Raw genomic sequence first — 19,774 nt, forward strand, 5'->3', positions numbered from 1 at the left:
GGAAAGTTTACTACTTGACAATTTTACATTTCAATACATTATACAATCAATGCTTGTGGAGTGGGACTGAAAGTCTCTAGATTTTGAAAGTTAAATGAAGGTTCCAAATTTTATGAGTGGCGTTGGAACCAAATTTGCTCATCATCATATGTGGAGGAGATGCACAAATTCTGAGTACCTGTAAAAGAACAAACGATCTTGAACATTGGGAATCGGTGGGGTACCGGCTAAAGGCTCTCCGACGGTTAAGTTAATAACAATATTAAGAGTCTAAAGTAGTGGGCAATAGAATAAGCAAAGAGCAGAGTTGCGTTATGAGTATTAAGTGTTACCAGAGTTATGCCCTAAATGTAAGTGTTACCAGGGTTATGCCCTAAATGAGGGTATTTAGACTAGCCAGGAGAGAGATCTTTTGAGATTTGGAATATGTACTAAACCGGGAGAATCTTAAATGATATCTAGAGACAGATGTTTCCTTTTAGAAGTGTGATTATTTGCGGCACACACCAATTCTGCTGGCGCGTGTGTTGACCCTAAAAGCTACCAAGCCTACGTGATGCGTATGCCGAATAACTAATGAAGCTTACTTGGCGTGCAGGCCGAATAACTAATGAACTAACTACGTCCTTCTGGTGAATGGCGGCTTTCCAACCCATGATTGAGCTCCATTAGAAAGTCAAATGAATGTGGTGGTGGTGTCAAACACTTTGCTAACTTTTGTATCTAAGCAATCATGACCAAAGAAAGAACACATCTCAGTCTCTGGGTTCTAGAGCCTGAAGACAAGGTTGATAGTCATTGTGAAGTTCAAATAAGATTCGGCTTTTCAATGTGTCAAAAATTGAGTAACATGCTAACACCTCATTTCGCAAGAAGACTAATGAGATGACCTCTTCCAATAAGAAGACCGAAGACTCCTCACTGACAAAGACTTGAATAGATAGTCAGTTGAACTCGAAGCAGTCCTATTACTCCAAATTGAAGTTGCTTATTGGTCACCTAACTCTACAACTTTGATGTCTACAGTTGCCAACACAGTGTACTTAATCCAAACTGAAGGTATGTTGATGAAGTTAGAGAAGTTAGTGTTTTCTCAAAGCTTTGAGAGGGTGTCGCGTAGAGCGAGAATTTGGGCATGACATTTTGTATTTTAAGTTGAAGGTTCTTTGAATGTTGTAGAACTGTTTCTATTTATAAAGGTGAATTTCGTGCTGATCATTCACTGTAGAGTCCACCTACTTCTTCGACGTCTCTTGATCCAATTTCTTATCAGATAATTGTGAACCATGCACAACCTTTGGTTGCTCTTACTAGAAATACGGCTCTAAACCCAGTCTTTTTTCTGCATTCGATTCATTCCCAATTTGATCAACATAAGCCTTGATTCTTGGAATATTGCAAATCTGTTTTACTGTACTTTTACTACTGTTTTGCTTGTTAAAGATTCATTTGTATTTATAGTAAGAATTAGTTCCAAAAGTACTGTTATAAAAAACGCTCTCAGTTATTTTTAATTCCAAACACAAAGTAAAAATTTGCTCAATTAATACTTACCTCAGAAAAAAAAACCTCGATTAGTCTTTTTCCTTTTTCGTCTAAAAAACTAAAAATTTACTCGTATCAACTCAATTAATACTTCCTTTTTTTCTCAAAAGAGGAAAAAATATAAATTATTTAGCAAACAATGCTCTATGTAACAATACACAGTACAAAAATGTGAGAAACCGAGGCATCACATTATCTCATACACCGCCAATCCTACCAAGAAACCCAACAAAGCGCCGGCCGCGACTTCTACTTCAGTGTGGCCGATCGATTCTTTTAGCCGAGTTGAAGTATTGGCAGCTCTTTCTAAACCTTCCTCGGCATTACTTCCTAAGCCCGAAGAAACCTGCGTCTGAGTAGCTTGCATTGTTATCTCCTTGGACTGAGACGCTAAAGGGCCATTTGTTGCTTTTGGTGAGAAAATGTTTGCTTCCTCAGACAACAGAGACTCAACGCTTTCCGACATCACCAATGGTTTTTTACGTTGAGAGTTAATTCTACCTCCGTCCTGGGTGGGGACTGAGTTCACCGTTGTGTTCAGGGGCAGCGTTTTGTTCAGTACTTTTGCATGATTGCCAACTTCTCTTCTCACCCCCTGCAAAAGTAAGGATTTGCCTTTAGTTTTGATCATGATGTTGAAAAAATGCACATTGACCAACTCATGAAGCGGGAAGAGTTCAATGCAGAAAAAAAAAAAATTACTGTCATTTGTGATTTTCCAATTCACCATAGACAAAGAAATGCAATATATTCACTAATCTCACAAAGAGAGGCATCCATCTATGTTTTTCCCCTTCATGTAACGACTAAGATGGAGATTAAACGGATCATGCAGTCTCTGTAAGTTGAATGTACAAATCTATACAAGCCAATCTCACACTGATATTTCCAAACTAGTTATTTGCATTACGTTACACCGCCTTGCAATCTGATTCATAAGTAAACTATCAGAATGCTTCTCAATGCAGCAGCGAGATAGTTTTACGCAATGTATCAACCAGAAAAATCAGACTAGTCACCAAGGTCAACCAGTAACCCGTTGCACCTCATTCTTCTTTAATAAGACCTTACAAAGCAAAAGTTAATGGGGGCTTTAAACCACAAATCATGACAGGCGAATGATCCCAATTTAAATTTTCGTTATTCAAAGTATACCAACTTTCAAAATTAATAGGATTAAGGAACAATGAGAGAAGAAAGGGATCAGTGGTGTAAAACTGTAAAGAACTTTTATACCTGAGCATCATACATCACAATGCCTGCATAAACAACGGTAAGGCCAAATATTGAATCCGAAAGGCCCCTGGAACGAAACAATACAGTTATGAGTAAGATACCCGACAAAGATGTTTATATCCAGAAATGTTTGTTTATACACATGAAATTGAGGAGAAAGTATACGAGCGGTGCATACTTTTCAAGGCCAAGGGTTGTAGCAGTAGCCACCATTGCCTATCCAAAAATGGAAACAAAAATCGAGTTCATCAGCGTCAGCTAATCAGTATCCAAAACTCAACTGAGTAAAATGAATCAAGGGCCTGTTTGAAAGTGCTTTTTGTGCCAATAGCGCTTCTAACAACATTTGACAGTTAAAAATTAAAATCACTTGAATTCTTAGTAAACATTTATGTGTTCTTCCAGCAAAAGCTGCTCATGCGCGGAAGTGCTTTCTAGATAAGCATTTCGAAACCGACCCTAACTTAACTATATCGTTTACTGATTGAACATTGAGCAAAACAGTAGTAAAAGTACAGTAAAAGGGAGCTTACAGAGGAATGTGAAGAAGGGAATCCCCCAGCCTGAACGACCGCCTTGAAATCAAACTCTTTCCCATACAAAATCACAGAAGTCACCGGCTTCGTGAGCTGCCCAACTGCCATTGAAATTCCAGCCGCAATCAAAACCTTCCCAATCCAAAACAAACACAAAGCCCAAAACTTTATCTCAGTAACTAACTCCACCACCAAAAAAATCCCAAAAAAAATGCAGAAATTCAGTAATTCCAAGCAGAAGATGGTAAAAAGCAAGAAAATTTAGAGGTACCCGGAATCGAATTCCACCTTGTTATGCGCGAGCTGATCGATTCCGTCCAGCAACTGAGCTCTGAGGCAAAAGGGTGCTGCTGAACGGCGTCGTTTATAAATGGCTTTGTGCTGGGTTTCCGAGTGGGAAAAAGCCAGAGAATTGTGAAGCGCTGTGGAGCTCGAAACGCTCCAAGGCTGCAGCAGCAACATTGTCTCCGACTTTCTCGGCGTCTCTCGACCTCGCCGTCTTCCTGTCCACGTGAATAACTTAACCAAAAAAATGGAAAACCTCGAACGACGTCGTTGATGTCTTGCATCTTTGTATATATTTTTTTTAGAAATTTTTACGAAACACTTCTGGTATTGTTTAATTTTAACAAAAAATTATATTTTTTTTCTTTCTCTGGTACTATTCACTACACCTTTATTTGTCATTTCCTATTAAAACTAAAGATTTTTTAGATTTTTCGTTAATTTTCTTTTGATTTTTTTTTATGAAGAGCAATTCATTGAAGAAAAAAATCTACAAATACAACCGTATTTAGAACTGTCAAATAAAAGGGGTACAAAGTAGTATTAAGTAACTTTTTCATCCCTACTTACTAAGTCTTTGTACGTATTAAGTAATTTTTTTTTATCTTAGCTTGCGAAGTTTTTTCATTTTTTTTTTGAACAATACATACTAAGTTTTTCTACATGTATTTTTATCATACTTTATATTCTATTTATATTGTCTTCGGCAACCATAAATATTTGTAATGTTCATCTAAATTTTTCACTATTAAATGAAATAAATTAAAAAAAATCAATAACAAAAAAATAATTAAAATATGTAAAATGTAAATAAATGTGTGAATAGCAATATATATATTTTATCTCAAATAAATGAATATTGACCTGAAAAAAAATAAATCTTTTATTTTTCTCAAATAAAACCCTAAATACTCTTTTTTTTCTTTCTTTTCCTGGAAGTAAAACCCTAAATCCTTGTTTTTTTTTTTTTTTTTTTTTTAAATTTTAATTCTTCTGAATTTTCCCTTTGGTCTAAATGATTAAATCCTTAAAACCCTAACAAATCTCCTGATACAGCAAAATACTCCCAATTGGTGCAACAGATTTCAAAAACCCATCTCTTCTAATCCTCTAATCCCAATCAGCCTCCGCATTTTTCAAAGCCTCCAACCCCGTCTCCTCCATTTCGGAAAGCTCCATGCATAAGCTGCAATTAGCTCCCTTGCAGAATCAAAAAGTTGAACTGAAACTCCTCCCTGATTGGTTTTCAAAGTTCAAATTTTCTCATCGATCCGAAACGGATTGAGGATTTTACAGCGAATAATCCCGAGTAGATTGCAAAGCGCAAAACCCAGAAACGAAAAGCTTGAGAATTTACTTGCAGAGATTAAAACAATGAGAGAATGAATCTCTTACCTCCTATACTTCGACCCATCTGCTACTTCACTCTCAAACCCCCGTGGCGGCGCCATTTCAGCACCTGCTCGGAGGCCTCCGTCACTGCCAATGAGCTCCTCACTATCCTCGAAACAGTCAACGGTATGGAGGACGCCCTGGAGCCCTTGGCCCCCAAGCTCTCCAGTGACGTAGTGAGATCAGTGATTCGAGAACGGGTGAACCCACAACTGGCTTTTCGTTTCTTCATCTGGGCAACCAATAGAATGAAGCTTTGCAGCCGAATGTCTCAGAATTCGGTGATTGACATGCTTGTCAGGGACGATGCCTTTGAACTTTATTGGAGAACGCTGGAGCAGATAAGTGAATACGGGTTTCCGATTGGTTCTGATGCCTTTGCTGTGCTGATCAATGGCTATGACAAACTGGACAGGGTTGAAAAGGCTGTGGAGACGTTCGCCCGGATGAAAGATTTCAATTGTAAGCCTAATGTCTCTACTTACAATTCGATACTGCATGTTTTGGTGCGAAAAGAAGTGTTTTTGTTAGCTTTAGCTGTATATAACCAGATGTTGAAGTCGAATAATAGGCCTACTAGAAATACATATGGAATTTTGATTGATGGGTTTTGCAAGACAATGCAAACCCAGGACGCGCTCCAAATGTTTGACGAAATGACCCAGAGAGGCATGGCACCCAATACCGTAACTTATACTATTGTTGTTTCTGGCTTGTGCCAGGCAAAGAGGACCGATGAGGCGCATAGGTTGGTTAATATGATGAAGGGAAGTGGGTGCTCTCCAGATTTGATTACTTACCATGCTTTACTTGATGGTTATTGTAAGACAGGTAGAATTGGTGATGCTTATGCGCTCCTCAGGTCATTTGAGAGGGATGGTTATGTTCTTGGACTCAATGGATATACTTGTTTGATTCAAGGTTTATTTAAAGCTAGGAGATTTGATGAAGCACATGGGTGGTATAGAAAAATGATCAAGGAGGGCATTGAGCCTGATAACGTCTTGTGTACTATAATAATTCAGGGATTATCAGATGCTGGCAGAGTTCACGATGCTTTGAGTTTCTTGAGTGAGATGAGCGAGAAAGGTTTGGTTCCAGATGCCTACTGTTATAATGCTGTCATTAAAGGGTTCTGTGATTTGGGTCTTTTGGATGAAGCTCGGTCTCTTCATCTTGAGGTCTCAAAGCAAGATTGCTTCCCTAATGCCTGCACATACACCATTCTCATTTGTGGTATGTGCAAGAACGGGCTGGTAGGGGAGGCTCAACAAATATTCAATGAGATGGAGAAGCTTGGATGTGTTCCTACTGTTGCAACCTTCAATGCTCTTATTGATGGACTTTGTAAGGCTTCTCTGCTTGACGAAGCACACTTACTATTCTACAAGATGGAGATAGGACGAAACCCTTCATTATTTCTTCGTCTTTCTCAAGGAGTTGATCGGGTTACCGACAGTACCAGTCTTCAAACAAAAGTTGAGCAATTGTGTGAGTCAGGATTGATTCTTCAGGCTTACAAACTTCTAATGAAGCTAGCTAATAGTGGGGTTACGCCTGACATCATCACTTACAACATTCTAATCAATGGGTTTTGCAAGGATGGTAACATAAATGGTGCTTTTAAGCTCTTCAAGGATATGCAACTGAAAGGGCTCTCCCCAGATTCTGTTACATATGGAACACTTATAGATGGACTTCAAAGGGTTGACAGAGAAGAGGATGCCTTTGTGGTCTTTGACCAAATGGTGAAGAATGGGTGCACGCCTAGCTCTGCAGTTTACAAAGCACTGATGACTTGGTCTTGCAGAAAACAGAAGGTTTCTTTGGCTTTTAGTCTTTGGTTGAAGTATCTGAGAAACCTTCCTAGCAGAGAAGAGGAAGAAATCAAAGCAATAGAGGAGAACTTTAAGGAAGGAAAAATTGAGAAGGCAATCAGAGGCTTGCTTGAAATGGATATAAAGTTCAAAGAGTTTAATTTAGCACCATGCACCATTTTGCTTATTGGTATGTGTCAGGTGAGAAGAGTACATGAAGCTTTGAGAATATTTTCTGTTCTTGATGAGTACAAAGTCACTGTCACTCCACCAAGTTGTGTGCACTTGATCAGTGGTCTCTGCAAAGAAGGGAATTTGGACCTGGCAATAGGTGTTTTCATTTATACTCTGGAGAAGGGTTTTATGTTAATGCCAGAAATATGCAACACGCTGCTCAAATGTCTTCTTCGTTCCCAAGACAAAAAGGATCATGCCCTTGACCTCATTAGCAGGATGAGATCTTTAGGATATGATCTCGATTCTTATCTTCAGCAAACTACAAAGTTTCTTCTACAATGTCACGGGAACTAAAGAGAAATGGAAACTGTCTCTTGGATAATTTTTGCTCATGTCTGGCACTGAGGAGCTACTTTGGTCCTGAGCCTGCAATTGCTTGTGGGTTTGATTTTTACTGACAAGGTAACATCTCTTTTCTCCTTTTCACTCAATTTTAATTTGTCTGTCCGGTCTTTGTTGTACATGTTGTGGTGTTGTTTCTTTATTATGACAATGATTAGCATTGGTTTTGCAAGCTCGCAATGTAGTATTTGTTCTATATGTATAAGAACTTCTAGCCTTGACAGTTTTCTTCTTGTCATGAAATTCTAGCATTTATGTTTCTACATTCTGCTAGAAGAGCTGAATTTTTAACTACATTGGACTACTTATCCTTGTTTTTGTATTTGTTACTGGGTATGTGTGAATTATTGTTGCTTATAAGGAAAACATTGGAACTGTGGCCTTTTAATTTTTGGTTTCAATTAGCTTGTGGATTTGTTTCATTGTAGTTCTTATCTTCAAAGAACAGGATAAACTACAAAATACAAATATGTAACCAGCAATTATCATGTTATTGATATTTCTTCCTTTCCCTTATGTCTGCAGATGTACCACATGTATCTTTTCAAGCTTCTGGAGTTGTTCAATTGTAGCTCCCGTCTGTGGAGAAAAGGGTAAACTACAAATATAAAAACAAATAAACAAGCAGCATTTTTCATGTTATTGATATATTCCTTTCGCTTATGTCTACATATGTAACACCTTATGTATCGTTTCAAGTGCTATATTGAATTTATTGATCATTATTTGATGTGGCAAATAGATAATTACTTGAGAGACCGGCACATTTGTTTAATGCGTATACTTTTTTAATACTTAAGCTTTCACCAAGCGCCCTATTCATGAATAAAGGCTTTTTTTTTTTTTTTTTTTTTATCTTTCTTCATGCTGTTTCAGTCTATTTAATTAACCTAAGCATACTTGTATGTATGTGTGTGCTGTGTAGTTATGTGTTTGCAGATATGTCTGTGTTATGTGAGGACCGTGTGTTCCACTTGTTTAACCTGAGTTGTCACAATCCTGTGGACTTGGTGTGAAAGGTAGCAGGCTGAGAAGGCCTGTGCTAGGTTATATAATAGATGGGTCTGTGATACGTTTCTCTATCTTGGTCGACCTTTAATTTTTCTACCCTTGCATAACTGCACAAAGATTTCTGTTTAATTAATATATGTTGCGCTGTTTTATTTTTATTCTTTTTGCAACATGGTGAGCATGATATTGTGTTGATCCCATCTATATGTTTACATAGGCATACGTGTTCTGCTTAACAAGGAAGTCAACAGAAATTTGATCGTTTTGGTTTTCCTTTCTTTCTTTCTGCTTAGACATAGTTTCTCTTTTGCATTTTTCAAGTTTCTTCCCTGATATGATTGGTGATTTTTGTTTCAGCAGTCCAAAAAAGCCAAGGAAACATTTCACCTGATCATTCTATGATTTCTCAGGAACTTGTGTTATTTTTTGTTTTCCGGATAAACCAAGGAGCAAGTTTATTTGCTGATAGTCATGCCATCAACAAGAGTATTGCCGGGTTTTCAGTTTCTCATTTTTAGACTAGAATTATGCATGGTAACTTGACTTGTTCTCAGTGGTTCTCTAAGATTGACTTGCCAAGTGACTTGATATATCTTGATACGTAGTACGGAGTTTATTTAGTTCAAGTTTGACTTTTCTGGAACCTATGAATTTCCAGCAATTACATCCCTCTTATTCTGGGCTTATGGAAGCATAATTTTTTTGCAAATCATTGCTTTCTATATTGCATTGATTGTCAGCTTATGGATATGCACTGCATCTGGTATGGAATTTCTCATTTTTCAGTTATGTTCTCGGGCTGGACAGAATGCATTGCCTTGCTACCCTAATTGTCCTAAGTGGTGCAGCAGCAGTATGTTTAGTGTGTTAAAGAGACTTGTTAAAGCATCTTTGAGTTTCTGTAACCATTGTAGGTGCAATTTAATTGCAATTAAGTGGACGTATGGATGTGTAAAATTAAATATTCTGTTCTCATTTATTTCCATGGACAGTTTTCTACTAATTTTCTTTATATCTATTGCTTATCTCAGGTTTGCTCCTCTGGCATGCTTCTCTTTCGAATCTCTCTTTTCACACCCAAGTTTCTACTTGGGGTTCTTTTATTGCCCAGGTTGGAAGGTTGATTATAAGCTGCAACTTCCAAGAGTTCAAATCGAGTTTTCTTTTGTCATGCCTTGAAAAGCATCTTTTCTCCTTAAAGTATTTTGCCTGCTACCAATTTTGACAGCATCACACAGGAGCAGCCGTTGCTGTATTGGATAAATGAATGGTGAAGAACAACAAAGCAGCAGTCACTGAAGTCTTATTTCAACGGCAGTGTCATGCTAAGGAAGATGTCTTCACCCAGGAGAGTTTCCGGATAGGGATTGATTTTTTGCCACTGGGAAAATGTTGGCAAACGAGAGCTATTCCAGCAATTCTAGCAAGTTATCATGGATATGCAGGACACCAAGAAACTTGGCGGGAAGTCTGTTAGCAGTGAACTTTTGTAGTTAGGAGGGTGTTAGTTTTGGCAGAAGAAGCCTAGCTGCAAACCAAGCTACAAGGGCGAGTAAGTTTTGCACTTTTTTTCAACATGCTTTGTGTGGTCAAGACGTGAGAATCATTTGTTTCGGTATCTTGGTAGAAGGTTCTGTTATTATCGTCTGATTAGAGGTTGAGCAGTGGATTAATGATTTGTTGAAGGTTAATCTTAACTTTGATCTTCTATTTCTGTTGTAGGTTCCATGTTTTCATAACAATCCTTGTAAGATTCGGTTTCATAATTCGTGAAGACTGAAGCTCATCAAGTAAAGAAAACAGAGGAATACTGAAGCATGCTCAGGACAATTGCTTGCTGAATCGGCATGTATGTGATAAATGTATACCTAGGACAAACTATCTTATGAACTACTGAGCAAATGCATCGTCAGAGCAAGATTATAGTTTTCTCAATTGAATTGTAGGTAGGTCGAAGAGAGCAACTTACATGTCACATGTCACACGGCTTTTGCCTATCTCTCCTCGTTACATGCCACCACGTGGAGAAATTTAGCAACTTTATACTACTTTTTGTATGCACATTGGATTATTGAATTGAATCTCATGACCCAAAACAAGCTGAGGGAATGAGTCCTGAAAGCTGACGCACCTTTTGTACTACTTTTTGTCTGTGCCCTTTGCTACTCGACTCTTGAGGGTGCGGTTTCCTTACATGGAGACATTTTGTGGTCCGGAACCCGGTGTTTCCTAGTGATGAAGAGACAAACAACACCCCATAGCCTGCCCCCTCTCACATATCCCTGTGCCGGGTTCTGCACACAAAACTCTCCACATGAGAGCTTAAGGAGTGCTTAATTTGAGTTCAATAGGTGATTATGAATCTTTTAACCGTGATGTTTTTTGTCGATCTTTTACCTAGTACATCATTGTTATAGCGTCTTGTGCTAATCATAAAATTACTTATAATTTTTTTTTACATTATATGTTTAACACGAGATGCCATAATAATTATATATCCACATCATAGGAATTGATCTCAGAAACAAGGTTCCACAAAACCAAATTTGTAAAAATCCGAATTGGAAAAAGCATGTTAACGGGCCCCTTTGAACCGACCCGTATTATGTGGGCGGGGTTTAACCGAAAGCAGAACTGGAAGTTGGTAACTTGGTCCGTTGGCGTAGTAGGGTTTTAGGTTTTAGTAATCGTCCAAACCTCCGAGTCAGTGACTCAGTCTCCATTTTTTATTGGTGAATCGGTGACTCAGCCTCAATGAGCAAAAACAAACTTGGAGAAGCTTCAATGGTGAATCCCAAGTAAGTTCTCTCCCTCTCTCTTCCCCTTTTGGTTCTTCTGCAATTGGAAATCTATGAAGGCGTCGTTGCTGCAATGAGTCTGAAAATCCTCCATGTATATGTGGCTTTCGTCCATTAGACTGGGTTTTCCCAGAAAACGCATTCACCCCACCCAAAACAATCACAACCGTTTGATCTTCGCCCATGGCGGCAGTGGCGGCGGTGCTTTCAAGTGGGCATCTTCCCAGGCGGCACTTGCCCTCTGGAACTCCAGTTCCTCCCACTCTGAAGAATCATCTGATGATAATTCTGTCGCTGTTTGTAGCACAAACGTCGCCACCAATGCCGCCAATAGAACCCATTTCTTCTCCGAATTAGATACTTCTGGGGTTGTTAGCAAGCTCAACTTTCTAAGAAACGAACCCAGTTTGGCGATTTCGTTCTTTCACCGGGTGAAAGGAGATGGCTTTCGACACAATGTCTACACGTATTCCGCGCTTATTAGAATATTGTGCTGTTGGGGTCTGGATAGGAAGTTGGATTCTCTCTTTGTGAACCTTATTAATTGCTGTGAAGACCTTGAATTCGAGATTTCGGATTTGATGGAAGCGATTGAGGAGGGAATTGAGGTTTCCCCATCAATGATCCGAGCTTATGATGCATTGCTCAAGTCTTTTGTCAGTTTGAACATGTTCGATGAGGCTATTGATGTTTTATTCCAGACAAAAAGGCGTGGGTTTGTGCCCCATATCTTTACGAGTAATTTTCTAATGAACCGCTTGGTTGAGCATAGTAAAGTGGATATGGCTGTGGCTGTATACAAGCAGTTGAAGCGGATTGGTATGAACCCTAATGATTACACTTACGCAATTGTCATCAAGGGACTCTGCAAGAAAGGAAGCTTGGAAGAGGCCGTGGAAGTATTTCAGGAGATGCAGGAAGCCAGGGTAACCCCTAGCGCCTTTGCTTGCACAGCATATATTGAAGGGCTTTGCACCAATCACAGGCCGGATTTAGGGTACCAAGTGCTCCAAGCATGCCATGGGGAAAATGTCCTTATTGATGTGTATGCTTATAACGCTGTCATTCGTGAGTTCTGCAACGAGATGCAGTTTGATGAAGCTGAAAGCATCTTTCTTGACATGGAAAAGCGAGGGCTGGTCCCTGATTCATATACCTACAGTGCGATGATCAGTGGCTACTGCAAGAGTTCCAAGTTGTTAAAAGCTTTGGCTCTTCATAATGACATGGAGTCAAAGGGTATAAAAACAAATTGTGTGATTGTTAGTTTGATTCTTCAATGCATGTGTAACATGGGCATGCCCTCTGAAGCGGTGGATCAGTTTAGAGAATATAAGAGCTTGGGAATCTATCTTGATGAGGTTTCCTACAATATCGCGGTAGATGCCTTTTGCAAGCTGGGGAAAATGGAACAAGCCTTAGAATTGCTTGAAGAGATGAAGTGTAAGCATATGGTTTTAGATATTATGCATTACACGACATTGATCAAGGGCTACTTTCTCCAAGGGCATGTTGTTGAGGCCGTAAGTTTTTTAAAGGAAATGAAGGAAAAGGGTCTGAAGCCAGACATCACTACGTACAATGTACTTGCTTCTGGGTTTTGTAGAAATGGCCTCGGAGCCGAGGCGCTTGACCTTTTGGATTATATGGGGGCACATGGTTTTAAACCAGACTCTGTTACACACAACATGATAATTGAAAATTTATGTGTAGGAGGAAAAGTCAAGGAAGCTGAAGCGTTTCTATACAGTTTGGAATATAAGAATGCGGCTACCTATTCTGCCATGGTCAGCGGGTACTGTGAAGCCAACCATACAAAAGAGGCCTATGAACTTCTTATTAGGTTAGCAAAGCAAGGAACTTTAGTTAAACAAGGCGCTTGCTTTAAAGTACTCAGTAAACTTTGTATAGAAGGTGATAATGACAGAGCTATTTTGTTGCTTGAGGCAATGTTGGCGTTAAATGTGGATCCTAAAAGAATTATGTACAACAAAGTCATAGCTTCTCTCTGCCAGGCTGGAGAGGTGAAAAAGGCCCGTTGGGTTTTTAATTCTTTGGTTGAGAGAGGGTTACCTCCTGATGTCATTACATACACAATGATGATGAATAGCTACTGCAAGGTGAATTGTCTGCAAGAAGCCCATGATCTCTTCCATGATATGAAAAAGAGAGGGATTCAACCTGATATCATCACTTACACAGTTTTGCTCGATAGTTTTCCCAAAAGAAATGTAAGAAGGGTTAATTCCTCTCGAGATGCAAGTAGAGATAAGGAAGAAACTTTTGATGCATGTACTGTTTGGACTGAGATGAAGGAAATGGAAATAAGACCCGATGTAATTTGTTATACTGTTTTGATAGACAGGCAGTGTAAAACAGACAACTTTCAGGATGCTATTGCACTTTTTGATGAAATGATGAACAGAGGATTAGAGCCTGATACAGTGACATACACGGCTCTTCTGGCTGGCTGTTGTAGGAGGGGAGATGTGGATAGGGCCGTAACACTCGCTAATGAGATGTCCTCTAAGGGAATGCTGCCAAATGCCCGTATACTCTCAATTCTACAACGTGGAATCCTAAAAGCCACGAAAGTGCAGTATCAGAAGTAAGAACTTTCTTTGATCTGTCCTGGATAGACCCATGATCTGTGAATCAATGAAGCCCCAGCGGCATAGCATGGTAAGTTTTCTATTAAATAATGTGGATAATTTGTATTGATTTGCACAATGCACAGCTTTTCGTTGTTCTATTTTGATGGATGGCAATTATTCTGCAGCTGGAGTGGTGTCCTGAAAAAAAGGATACGGCTTGCCCAAAATGACTTGGCGGTCATGGCGACAGGGATATGTATACATTTAGCCCTCCCCAGATCCCACAGCGGCAACCAAGAAGAAAACTTTGTTTGTAGGCGACCTGGAAGTCGATTATGCCTAGGTAACAGTATAGCTTTGCATATGATTAATTTACAGCATATAAGATACTCGTACTTAACCGTCATATTTGTTTCTATTATTCGTGTCACCCTTCTAACTTTTGATATTGCATACTGAACAGCTTTGTTGTTTCATTATGATGGACGATATGCAGTGCTCAAAGTGACTTACGTCGTGGAAATAGGGATATGCATACATCTAGCCATCCCAGGCCCCATTGGTAGGAGCCCTGTGCACTCGAAGTCAGCTGGAGGAGAAGAAAGCTTTGCTGGTCAGTCAGCTGGAGGTCAACCGTGTGTATAGGTATAATACATATTTGCATATGATCAAACTACATCATTTGAGAGTTGCAAAGTAGTCGTATATACATTTCTAGTTTCATACATGAATATTGCATATATTTGTTTCTATAATGTCTTCGCTAACAACACGAGAATCGCGTGTCTTCTGCTTTCATCTAATCCATCAAAGGCACTTGATTGCATGACTAAAATTCTGCTTTTCCCCTTTTTCATTTTAAATATTTTGAAGGGGAACGCGAGAGTTGAACACTAGCCATGAGTTTGGCAGTAAGTGCTCTACCGCCACAACCATTTTAACAAAGTTCAGTAAACCTCTTTCTGGGCTTGAAATTATTTCCGTCCTGTTCCCTCAGCGTATACTCGTTATATAATGAATCAGATATTTTCTTTGATCCTTACCGGGATTTGCCTTTTATATTCCGTCCAATGCAGTGCCTCACTCACCGTTTCCGGTCTGTATATATACTTTTGTAAATGTCAAGAAAGAATAGTCGAAAAAATCTGAGCTTTGGGGTGTACTTGTTTGCAGGTCAGTTTCTGCATAAGCTATACGCAGCAAGTCATGGGATAAATGAAGTGCCGAAACAGTGGAGAGAGTTGCTACCGTGTCTATGAAAAACCATGACCTGAAAGAAGTCGAGGAACCCTGACATGGTTTTTTGACTATTGCGACTCGATGATGCCAATGCCGAGCCAGCCTTCACCTTCAAATTTTGCCTTTTTAATTTTTCATATACAAGCGAGAGTAAGAGACAGGTGAATGCAACTATAAATTCACCCATTCACTTAGCCTACAAACCAGAGTCTCTATCAATGAATTTATGAAATTCAAACCATCAACTCGTCCCAACAAAATTGATGCATGTTTCTTTTTATCTTTTCCTTATATTATTATGTGATTCAATTGTGGATGAGATTCGAACCTCACTCTACTAAATCGGAGGATTAGTACCATTAATCTAAATGGTATTTGGTGAATGATGTGCTTTCAAGGTTTAATTAAACATAAGAGGCTTGTAACTCAGTTCTTTGGAAACACTACCGATCATGTTCGAGGTATCTAATAAAAATTTTAATTGAAATTGTTCAATTCCTTAATCTTAATTTGAAAATCATTCCTAAAAAAAATTAAAAAAAATAAAAAAATAAAAAAAATTAATCATCTGAATTTCAAATTGTTTATGCATTCAAGTGTGTTCCTCTCATAGGGCGATGCAAATATTATCTGTTGAAATTATTACATCATTATTTGGTGTGAGATACCATGAAGCACATACTTGCGCAAGTGTCGATTTGTAAAGAGAGATTTCGAAGCTTCACCAACGAGTATACTCCACCTTTTTATTTTGAAGCAAATACCGAGATTACAACTTCGCTCTGCTAGACAATCTAACTCTCAACTCATCAGCCACGGCGTCCATAAATTCTTCGGTATTCAGATACTGAGACCTAGTGACCCTGCACAAAACATCAAACTTTTTATCATACAGGAACAGAAAACGCAATTGAAAGTTACCAACAAAATACAACTCTTGACAGCACGCACTTAGGCCCATGGATGAGGAGTGCAAGATCCTTGGTCATCTTCCCAGATTCGACGGTTCCTACGCAAGATGCTTCAAGTTTCTCTGTAAAATCCAATAGTCTGGCATTGCCATCTAACTTTGCCCTGATACGATAACACAGGTTTATTCAAACTCTTATCTGATGTTTCAAACAATTTCTAAACATAGACACAAAATCGAAATACTAACTTTCAACCACCAGACTGCATACTGAGCTAATACCTGTGTGCAAGACCTCGTGACCATGCAAAGATCGAAGCTATGCTGTTTGTGCTTGTTTCGCCTCCTTTCTGGTGGACCCGGTAATGGCGGGTTACTGTACCATGGGCCGCTTCAGCTTCAATGGTCTTTCCATCTGGGCACACCTGGAACCAAAACCAAGTTTTCATACATCCAAAGTCATAAACGTACCCCCACAAGCAGAACGGATATATAAGACAGAAACGAATACCAGTATAGACGTCATCAGCCCCAGAGATCCAAAACCTGTATCAAAGTTTATTGAAAGGTAACAAAACGTTAACAAACACATTGGCTAGAACCATCAACGAAATAGTACATTTCCATTTGCTTCCAACAAAAGCAGCACCAAACGTTAAAATGGACAAATAGTTGAATACTAACTCTCAGGCTTTAACAAAAGTAAATACAGACCTTGGGCCAAGAAGTCACTTTGTACATCCCCATCATAATTTTTGCATGCCCAAACATAACCTCCTTCACTTTTGAGAGCATAGGCAACCATATCATCAATAAGACGGTGTTCATACCTTCAAATCAGAGTATTAATTAGTTGAAAATCACCAAATCTACGCAAACTAATCTGCGTGCTTTACAAGGTATCTCACCAAATCCCCGCAGCCTCATATCTTGATCTCCAATGAGCTTCATAAACTTCCTGGAAGATGTCCTTGAATCTTCATCAAATTCAAGAGTAAGAAAATGGTAATAAATATCCAGTAGTGAAACGTTACATCTAGTCATACCAACCGATAATGTAACATGGGTAATTATGAGCACAGAGCGTCCCATACCTTTCTCTATCTCTCACTCTTTTGCATGAGCACGCACAGATACACTTATGCTCTAAGGTTTATGAGGGAATTTAATGGTTTAATTTTTTCCCCAATAACGAATACTTAGAAAAGAAGAGATTAAACGGACAACGATGAAAGGCAAAAGAATAACAGCATACCTTCCATCATATTTCTTCAGAATAGTATTTTTAGTGCTAAGATAAAGTGGCCACTTTTTCTGGTAGGCAGTGTTCATGGAAGCCTCAGCAAAAGCACGGATTGACTGCTCTCACAATTTAAACATATAGCTGTTAGCAGCTCATTTACATTGGTAACAAGGTTACAGAATTTTTAATTTTTTGCTCAAACGAAAATTTGAACCTCATCTGTGTTATACATGGACAAAGCTATGCCTCCTGCGCCAGTAAATTTGTAAACCTCCCACTCTGTCTTCTCATTGGACCCATCAGGTACTGCAAAGCAATTGATAAGGTAAAAATGTACCTATATGATGTGTGTGTGCAGATAAGCAATTTACACAAGCGCACTAGATTTCAACTTCTCTACAAGCAATTTATCAAGTAGCAATTTACCAAAAACCATTTTAAGTTTTCCAGGTCCTTCTATGATTGCATCAGTTGCTCGGTACTGATCACCAAAAGCATGTCTCCCGATACATATTGGCATTGTCCAACCTGAAATGAACACTAACTTATAGCTCTTTTGACGTTGATACGAGGACAAATTTAGATGACATAATTATAGCCAACCTGGAACAAGACGGGGAACATTTCTGCAGATAATAGGTTCTCTAAAAACAGTACCTGCAGAGCACGGAAATGCATTGGCTACTTACAATCGATCAAGCACAGAATATACAATGGTAAATACTAAATATTGAGGGATTATTCAACCGACCATTTAAAATGTTCCGTATTGTCCCGTTTGGACTCCTCCACATCTGTTTCAAGTTGAACTCCTTCACACGAGTTTCATCTATTATATCCAAATAAATGATTCAGATCATCGCAATAGTACATTAGCCAAATTATGTCCATCAAAAAAGCCAAGTAGTCCATCTATATACCAGGAGTTATGGTTGCACACTTTATTGCAACATTGTACCTACAATGACAAGAACAGAAACGGTAAATTACAAAAAGAAAGTAAAGAAGCATCAATATGTGATAAAGTTGTCTTCATGATAAAGAAATAGGTTTAACCAATATGATAATGGTACCAATAGAATACGGAAAATCTTGCCTAGTACGAACCATTTGAATCGTCATTCCATTCAATTGCGACAAAAACTAGATTGTGTGAGCCCATTTAAACATGTCAAACTCGTTCCAGTAATATTTAAAAATAGTAATAAAGATAAAATGAAGATAAAAGTAGTAATGTTCTTCAAGGGTACTCCAGTTAGCAAAAGAGCAGTGAAGGAAGAATAATAGGACATACTTAAGAGTAGCTTCAGCACTTTCAATTGTGACTCTGTCATTGGTGGCATCACGATTAAGGATCCCGAGATCAAAGTACTTGATATCCAACTCCAGAAAGGGAAAGATAAGCTGTGGAACACAAAAAACAAGTTACAGTTTCATCAAGAACATGAAATCAACGGGAATGCCATGATAACAAAATTTACCTTGTCTTTAATCCATTTCCAGAACACCCGAGTCATTTCATCTCCTGTATCACGGAAATAATACATCATAACTAAACACAACTAACAAGATGCTGAATAAATCTTTCTCGTACAGCTCCGAGCCTCCGGAAAATATGTATACGCCTCAATTCAGATGTTGCATTGCATCTATGTCCTATGATTCTAAAAAGGTAGTTTGCACGCAATTCGGCTTAAATCAACAAAAAAAGAACATTGATCATTTAAGTCTATATGAAAAAATCTAAGCTCAGAAACATCATAGTAATGGTTGGTAAGGCAAGAAAGCCCTCAAAAATTGATCAAATCCTGTAATTCTATGATCATCATCTACTTTTATGGAACATAATTACTGGGTTGTCCTTAAAACATGGATTGAAGGGCATGCTCTGATCAATGGGATCAATCCACAAACACAACTTTACTCTGATAATTTGTATTATGCCAATCAAATCCATATTTTCCAGATTAATTCAGGCATTCAAAAAAGCAGAGAAACATGCCATTTTTGAGCAGCTTAAACAAGAGTTCACAACAAAACAATGGCGGAAAGTAGAAATCAGAGAATCTCATACCGTCCATTTCGACAATTGGGTTGGTCACCTTGATCTTATCGAACGCCTCCATTTCTCCCCTGACACCAAAAGGTGAAAGTTTCGTGCTTTTTGCCTCGCAAGCTTTGGTCTTTGGCGAGAGAGAAATTAGAAGCAGTCAAACTGAAAAGTGTAAATTTGCTGTTAGTTATGGAAATTGAAATGTCGGTGGATGAATTGGGAATTGAGAAATGAGAGTGAGTGACGACAAAAACGATGTAGTTCTCGATCAGACTGAGAGTGCAAGTCCGTGCCGTGTTAATAATTGGTCTCAATTCCCAATACATCCACCAACATTTCAATTTCCATAACTAACAGCAAATTTACACTTTTCAGTTTGACTGCTTCTAATTTCTCTCTCGCCAAAGACCAAAGCTTACGAGGCAAAAAGCACGAAACTTTCACCTCTTTTGGTGTCACGGGAGAAATGTAACCGTTAGATAAAATTTCAACGATTCAATAGGGTTGATCATCTTTACCTTTCGTCGAGGAGAAAC

At 38.7% G+C, this 19,774-nt stretch overlaps 4 protein-coding genes across 10 annotated transcripts; 2 read left to right on the forward strand and 2 right to left on the reverse strand.

Annotated features, from left to right (window-relative positions):
* Positions 1-1,528: 1,528 nt before the first annotated feature.
* LOC137726419 (uncharacterized) lies at positions 1,529-3,852 on the reverse strand. 2 transcript variants are annotated; one of them, XM_068465346.1, is made up of 5 exons: positions 3,606-3,852; positions 3,315-3,449; positions 2,960-2,997; positions 2,782-2,848; positions 1,529-2,140 (listed from the first exon to the last, which is right to left on the reverse strand). In XM_068465346.1, exons 1-5 carry the CDS (start codon positions 3,777-3,779, stop codon positions 1,733-1,735), a joined length of 822 nt encoding a protein of 273 aa, XP_068321447.1. In that variant the 5' UTR covers positions 3,780-3,852; the 3' UTR covers positions 1,529-1,732. The 2 variants fall into 2 exon arrangements, with proteins under 2 accessions (XP_068321447.1, XP_068321448.1); XM_068465347.1 differs by having other exon boundaries at positions 3,589-3,722.
* Positions 3,853-4,653: 801 nt separating this feature from the next.
* Positions 4,654-10,817, forward strand: LOC137726084 (pentatricopeptide repeat-containing protein At1g79540). 5 transcript variants are annotated; one of them, XM_068464949.1, is made up of 4 exons: positions 4,654-7,450; positions 7,916-9,953; positions 10,124-10,250; positions 10,348-10,817. In XM_068464949.1, exon 1 carries the CDS (start codon positions 4,985-4,987, stop codon positions 7,340-7,342), a length of 2,358 nt encoding a protein of 785 aa, XP_068321050.1. In that variant the 5' UTR covers positions 4,654-4,984; the 3' UTR covers positions 7,343-7,450; positions 7,916-9,953; positions 10,124-10,250; positions 10,348-10,817. The 5 variants fall into 5 exon arrangements, with proteins under 5 accessions (XP_068321050.1, XP_068321051.1, XP_068321052.1 ...); XM_068464950.1 differs by having other exon boundaries at positions 7,916-7,983; positions 8,759-9,953; positions 10,124-10,817; XM_068464951.1 differs by having other exon boundaries at positions 7,916-7,983; positions 8,812-9,953; positions 10,124-10,817.
* Positions 10,818-11,080: 263 nt separating this feature from the next.
* On the forward strand, positions 11,081-15,281 carry LOC137726536 (pentatricopeptide repeat-containing protein At2g26790, mitochondrial-like). 2 transcript variants are annotated; one of them, XM_068465469.1, is made up of 4 exons: positions 11,081-13,881; positions 13,979-14,136; positions 14,257-14,438; positions 14,967-15,281. In XM_068465469.1, exon 1 carries the CDS (start codon positions 11,292-11,294, stop codon positions 13,809-13,811), a length of 2,520 nt encoding a protein of 839 aa, XP_068321570.1. In that variant the 5' UTR covers positions 11,081-11,291; the 3' UTR covers positions 13,812-13,881; positions 13,979-14,136; positions 14,257-14,438; positions 14,967-15,281. The 2 variants fall into 2 exon arrangements, with proteins under 2 accessions (XP_068321570.1, XP_068321569.1); XM_068465468.1 differs by having other exon boundaries at positions 14,290-14,438.
* A 305-nt stretch (positions 15,282-15,586) lies between these two features.
* On the reverse strand, positions 15,587-19,429 carry LOC137725259 (isocitrate dehydrogenase [NADP]-like). Its single transcript, XM_068463887.1, has 15 exons — positions 19,260-19,429; positions 18,667-18,710; positions 18,480-18,589; positions 18,106-18,143; positions 17,937-18,014; positions 17,789-17,842; positions 17,612-17,713; positions 17,400-17,491; positions 17,198-17,301; positions 16,851-16,919; positions 16,657-16,772; positions 16,454-16,488; positions 16,225-16,367; positions 15,984-16,106; positions 15,587-15,895 (listed from the first exon to the last, which is right to left on the reverse strand). The coding sequence occupies exons 1-15, from the start codon at positions 19,309-19,311 to the stop codon at positions 15,802-15,804; spliced, it is 1,254 nt and encodes a 417-aa protein (XP_068319988.1). The 5' UTR covers positions 19,312-19,429; the 3' UTR covers positions 15,587-15,801.
* Between the last annotated feature and the right edge of the window lie 345 nt (positions 19,430-19,774).

Source organism: Pyrus communis, chromosome 2 (assembly GCF_963583255.1).
Source record: "Pyrus communis chromosome 2, drPyrComm1.1, whole genome shotgun sequence".
Classification (NCBI taxonomy): Eukaryota; Viridiplantae; Streptophyta; class Magnoliopsida; order Rosales; family Rosaceae; genus Pyrus; species Pyrus communis.

What these genes read in the sequence shown, in the direction of transcription:
- LOC137726536 (XM_068465469.1), top strand. Translation starts at nt 11,292, where the DNA reads ATGTATATGTGGCTTTCGTCCATTAGACTGGGTTTTCCCAGAAAACGC.
- LOC137725259 (XM_068463887.1), bottom strand. Translation starts at nt 19,311, where the DNA reads ATGGAGGCGTTCGATAAGATCAAGGTGACCAACCCAATTGTCGAAATG. An exon ending in GGAAATGGATTAAAGACAAG is followed by an intron (nt 18,590 to 18,666) that starts GTAAATTTTGTT and finishes TGTGTTCCACAG; the next exon opens with CTTATCTTTCCCTTTCTGGA. An exon ending in GGCTGATGACGTCTATACTG is followed by an intron (nt 16,368 to 16,453) that starts GTATTCGTTTCT and finishes TTTTGGTTCCAG; the next exon opens with GTGTGCCCAGATGGAAAGAC.
- LOC137726084 (XM_068464948.1), top strand. Translation starts at nt 4,985, where the DNA reads ATGAATCTCTTACCTCCTATACTTCGACCCATCTGCTACTTCACTCTC.
- LOC137726419 (XM_068465346.1), bottom strand. Translation starts at nt 3,779, where the DNA reads ATGTTGCTGCTGCAGCCTTGGAGCGTTTCGAGCTCCACAGCGCTTCAC. An exon ending in TCCCTTCTTCACATTCCTCT is followed by an intron (nt 2,998 to 3,314) that starts GTAAGCTCCCTT and finishes ATTTTTGGATAG; the next exon opens with GCAATGGTGGCTACTGCTAC. An exon ending in ACAACCCTTGGCCTTGAAAA is followed by an intron (nt 2,849 to 2,959) that starts GTATGCACCGCT and finishes GTTTCGTTCCAG; the next exon opens with GGGCCTTTCGGATTCAATAT.